Source organism: Emiliania huxleyi (assembly GCF_000372725.1).
Source record: "Emiliania huxleyi CCMP1516 unplaced genomic scaffold EMIHUscaffold_230, whole genome shotgun sequence".
NCBI lineage: Eukaryota > Haptophyta > Isochrysidales > Noelaerhabdaceae > Emiliania > Emiliania huxleyi.
Genome location: NW_005200332.1, coordinates 150,465 through 155,756, shown reverse-complemented (window position 1 = coordinate 155,756; position 5,292 = coordinate 150,465). Strand labels below are relative to the sequence as shown.

At 63.5% G+C, this 5,292-nt stretch overlaps 1 protein-coding gene across 1 annotated transcript; it reads left to right on the top strand.

The window, feature by feature from the left end:
• Positions 1–2,021: 2,021 nt before the first annotated feature.
• On the top strand, positions 2,022–2,402 carry EMIHUDRAFT_236117 (hypothetical protein; the record flags this gene model as incomplete). The annotated part of the gene is made up of 2 exons (XM_005779405.1): positions 2,022–2,064; positions 2,140–2,402. 2 exons carry the CDS (start codon positions 2,022–2,024, stop codon positions 2,400–2,402), a joined length of 306 nt encoding a protein of 101 aa, XP_005779462.1.
• Positions 2,403–5,292: the final 2,890 nt, after the last annotated feature.

The window sequence follows — 5,292 nt, the reverse complement described above, 5'->3', positions numbered from 1 at the left end:
TTTTCAAGCAGCGCTACTCAATGGCAGCAAACTCGCAAAGCAGACCAGAAAAAGAATTCTGACGTTCCGCAATCCCACCCATGATGCCATCCATACGGAAACCTGCCGCTTATCGGTGGTGAAGATCCTGCTCGCGCAGGTGGGGACCCTGTCCTTCTCCCACCCCTTGTTTGGTGTGTCCGTTTGAGCACTTGAGCACTGGATAGGGTCAGTTCCGCATGGTACGGGACCCCTCGATCGTCTCGCCCTCCCTCACTGGTGTGTTCATGGGGGGGGGGGGGGGTCATAACAAACACGGTACAGGATCGAGGTGCACGCTGCTGAGGGACCCCAGAGGGTAGATCGAGCAGTGTCGTCCCCCTCTCCATCATCTCCCTGGGAGACGTCGGCGGCGATGGCGGTGTGACCGATCGAGCTACAAGAGGAGCTTGTTCAGCAGGATCCGGGGTAGTCAGATGCACTAACTACCTCACTGGGCCTGAGATCACCGTACGACGCCTCCCGTCACCGTCTCGGATTTGCGTGGGATCGAACCACTCCGGGATGGGCAAGCCCATCAATTTTCCCTGCTTGGTTAATTGTCAAAATTCCTGTTGTGCAAGAGGGGAGGGGGCTCTGACGGAGTGTGTGGCGGGAGAGGGCAGGGAATGGGCGCGGGGGAGGGGGGGGGGGGGCTCAGCCGTGCAAAAAACATCAATTAATAATAGTAGTGAAGAAATATTGCTCGGCCGTTCATGAAGTCCGTCTCGATCTGGAGGAGACGGGTCAACCCCGTGAGGACCAGATCAGGTTCGCATTGAACCATTGTCGTAGCCGGAGGGGATGTTGACCATTAGCTCTCGGGGCCACCCTTCCGCTTTGGTTTTTTCCCATCAGACCACTCGAACTTTTACCAAATGCAAAAGTTGCACTTGACCACTCGGGCAAATTCGATTGCATTTTACCACTCGGGCAAACTCGATGAAACGGGCGGACGGAAAACGCGTTTGCGGCAGCTCGCCCGAGAGCTATGCATGGAGCGGCCGGCGCGCCGCCGCAGCCCACCGATGGAGCTTGCGAAGCGGCTCAATCCACTGGCGCAGCAGCATTGCGACGCATTCTCCGAGCACGGCCTCTGGCGTTGCGAGTGCACAGAGAGCGAGCAAAAGTCGACAAAACCACTGATCTGTGTGCAGCGGATCTCCATGGCGGTCGCGCCCGGCGAAAGGACGACCGTGGGCCTCGGATGCTCGCCCGGATGCGGCCCCACCGTGCGAGTTGCAGACCCGGAGGTGGCCGACCCAGCTCACCCCCAGAGAGGCATGCCCAGGGTCAGGCATGAAAGGGGGGTGTTTTTCCGTCCGTCCGCAAATCGGTTCATTTTATTTATTTATGATCGGTGGTGGTGCCCCCTCGGCCTTGGCGGGCATTCCCTCCGTTCTCCGATGATACCGCCATCTCCATCGCCTGGTCTGCAATGCTTATCAGCCACAGGAGGAGAGCATGGCCGAGGGGGGGGCGAGGGCTGCAAAAAAGCTAGATAGACTCGATCGCAAGCAAGACCCAGAAAGGCACCTCTGCCTCTAGAGAGGGTGGCCCGCCCTAAAGCCTAATCGACCAATGAGCAATGTTAAGTGACGTGTGTGTGTCTCGCGCCTTGCGACTCGTTCGCTTTCCACCGAGTTGTGATTTTGTGTGACGCTGTGTCTTGCTCTCTCCCTTGCTTTGCCAACTGACCTCTAAAAACGGGAATGTACGTACGTAAGAGCCACATACAACTAACTAAAAACAAACCCTGTCAGCAGAGTCCTCCTACGGGAATGTGCGTAAGAGCTATATACACTGAAAAACGTCTCCTCCGGGAATGTACGAGAAAGGGCAAAGGCGTGTGTGCTCTGTACCCTTAGGGCCCTACGCGCGGCGTGAGAGCTCGGAAGCGAGCTTTGCACGGCGATCGCGGATGGCGCGGTTCACCCCTTCCCTGAAAGTAACAAGAACTTTCCGAGAGGCCCGTCCCCGCAGTTCGCGTTGCGTGTGTGTATATGCTCTCTCCGCTCCGCGCAGCCGCCGCGCGCGCCGTCGGACGTCCAGTGGCACAGCGGGCTGCCACCCGCGCGATGTCCTCTCAACAGTTTGACATCACGTTCTGCGCCAACTGAGACGGCGGCTTCCAAGAGGCGGAGGCTGCCACCCGCTTCGTGAAGGCTGTCTTCCCGGACGCGCAGGTGGACGCTGTGCAGATTAGAAAACGCCCGATCCGCGTGACCATCTCCAGCGGCGGCCGTGAGCTCGTCCGCGTCGATCAACGAGACCTGTTCGGCAAATACGGCTGGCCGGCTGAGAAACCAATCACCGAGGCGCTGCTCAAGTTCAAGGCCGATGAGACGGCGGGCCCTACCGCTGCGGCCGTGGCTGCAGAGTAGGAAGCACGCAACCAGTACGAGCCGCAAGAGGATGCCGCGTCAACGACTATGACGGCCAACTTCTACAAATCCCCGCACAGGGAAGGGTTGCGCTCGAGTCCTCGCGAGAGTTGGCGTTTGGCGCGCGGTCCGCGCGGCGGTGATACCGTGTAGACCCGTACAGTGACCTTGTGTACAGCGATCGTAAAGAGGACGTCAGCTGCTCGTCGCTGTGTGGACCGCCTGTGTCGTGGTACGTGGAACGCGCTCCACAAACGGTAGAGAGAATCTCGGGCCTCTCTCCCCCGCGCTCTCTCAAACGTGAATAATCTAGGCGCGTGTGCACGCGCGCCGGCCGCCCGGGCCCCCGCTCCAGCCTGGACCACACCTCCACACGGCACTTGCACTAGCACTTGCCACACGGGACACGGCCCCCCGCCGCACGGCGCAGGGCAGGAGCTCGGCACGCGGCGACGCGGGGGACCCGCCCGCGGGCCGCGGCGGTGCAGAGCCGAGCGCGGCCGGGCAGCCGTGCGCAGGCCTCGAGCGTCGAGGCGCGGGCGCTGCGCCGCTGCCACCCGCCCGCCGCCGGCCCTCGCCCCGCCGCCGCCGCCGCCGCCGCGCGCCACAAAAAAATAGGCCCAGTAAGTATCAGTAACCAGCCTCCGGCGGGGCCCCCCGCTACCATCCAAACCCGAGTACCCGTCTACTATCAAAGATAGAGGCTCAAGTGTGACATAAGTCCGCACACACATACGGCGTATCATACGACATACACACATAGTCATAGACATACACAAAGCAACTCTCACGACACACGGGCACCGGGTGGAGCGGCGGCGGCGGCGGCAGCAGCACGCGCGGGCGGACGGATTCGGACGGGGCGGAGCAGCGACCGCCTGGGCGGCCGCTGCTCTGTCTGCCAGAGCGCGCGCCGTCTGCGCAGCTCGAGCGCAGTCAGGTGCGGGGACGCGTGGCGGCGCGGGGAAACGCGGCGGCGGTGGCGGCGGCGGCGGCGGCAGCGGCACGCGCGGGCGGACGGATTCGGACGGGGCGGAGCAGCGACCGCCTGGGCGGCCGCTGCTCTGTCTGCCAGAGCGCGCGCCGTCTGCGCAGCTCGAGCGCAGTCAGGTGCACAGGGAAGCGTGGCGGCGCGGGGACGCGCGGCGGCGGTGGCGAGCAGGCGAGCGGCCCGCGCGCGGCGAGGCGGACAGGTGATCGGCAGGCGGGTGATGGGCCGCAGAGTGACCGCGCCCAGCGATCGGAGCGAGCCGATCGTCGCTCGGCCGCAGCTGACCTCGAAGGCGTGCGGAGCGCGACTGTCGGTGTCGGAGGGCGGCCGTCATGTGGCGAGGAGGGAGGACGACAAGTGCGCGGCGTACGGGTCGCTCTTCATCGGCCAGTCGAGCGGCACTCAAGTCGAGATCGAAGGAAAGCATGACGGGTTTGAGCTCGGCACTTCGCTTTGGCGCCAAAGCTTGTGACGAGGTACCGTATGCCACGAAAGGGGGCCCTCTGTGTGTGTGTGTGTGTGTGTGTGTGTGTGTGACTGCTGCGTACGGAGGACGCGGCAGATAGATCCGGATGGTCTTCACGCCGGTGGGAGGCACCGAGGCGTCTGGGACGCTCAGCTCTAACTTAAGCTCCTGAGGGGCGCGTGGTTGTAACCACGTAGTAGGACTACAGCCCACCACAGACACCCTCCCCCACTTCTCCCGTGTGTTCACACCCTCACCCTCTCCTCTCTCCTCTCTCTCTCTCTCTCTCTCCTCTCTCTCCTCTTGTCTGTGCTGTCTGCCTGACTCAGGCACTCAATCTGCCGATGCGTGATTGTGTGTGGGCTGCTCCGAGGGGGCCCTCTGTGCGATCCGACGGGTAGGGGGGCCGTGCCCGGGCGGTGTCCGGTGTGGAGTCCCCTTCTGATCCCGCCTGGGATGTTGGGTGTGAGGGTGTGGCGGCTTCGATCCCAAGGGGGGGAGCTGATCCCACTCAATAACCAGGACGGTGGCATTGGGTCGCACCCACTTCCACCCCCGGGAGGTCGAGCCCGCTCTCCCTGGTCGACGAGTCGCGCCCGCACCCGCGGCCTCTCTAGAAAGAAAAGAAAGAAGACAGACAACCCAAGGGAGGGATGGGAGGACGGCACGCCGCCACCACACAGGGATTTTAAGGAGAGGAGTGTGGTGCTTAGCCGTCGCCCACCCTAACCCTTGGTCGTCTGCCTCTTTCTATCTCCCTTCGCAGTCCCTCGCCGATTCTCGCTGCAACCTTCATGCCACCTCGCGGTCGTCCCACTCTCGTCGTTCTCCCTCATTCCTGTCGCTTTCTCCTCTGTCGCGTCGCTCTCCTCTGCCTCGTCCTGCGACGCCGCCGCCGCCTGCCGATCCCTTGCTCTCGCGGCTTCTCCCGCCTTTCGGCGCAACTCTGCCCTCCTCGCGGCATATTTTGGCCCCTCGCGGCCTCTCTATCGTCCTCGGGAGATATTTTTTCTCTTTGATTTCCCGCGCGTGCGGCGGCATGGCGCTCCTCTCTGAGCAGGCCGCATCGCACGGGCCGTCAAAGTCGCCATTCGTCGCTCCCGCCGTTTCGCTACTCACGCCCTTGACCGCCGAATCATTCGGCCGGTTTGACTGCCATCCGACAGAGGGGCACGACGCCCGGGCGGGGCTTTCGGCGCTGGCGGCGGCGGCGGCGGCCCGCGGGTTGAGCGTGGACGTGGGTTCTGAGACTGGGGTTGAGCCGTGCGCGGGCTCGCCGTTCGCCCTCTCTGCGCTCGTGGCGGCGGCACGCAACGCGGAGCTGCCTCGCACGCCGCCAAAGACACGGAAGTGGACGTTCCCGCCTCGCGGCTCTCTGTTCGGCATGGGCTCCTCTCGCAGCGGGCTCGAAGCGAGGCCGGCACCGATGCCCC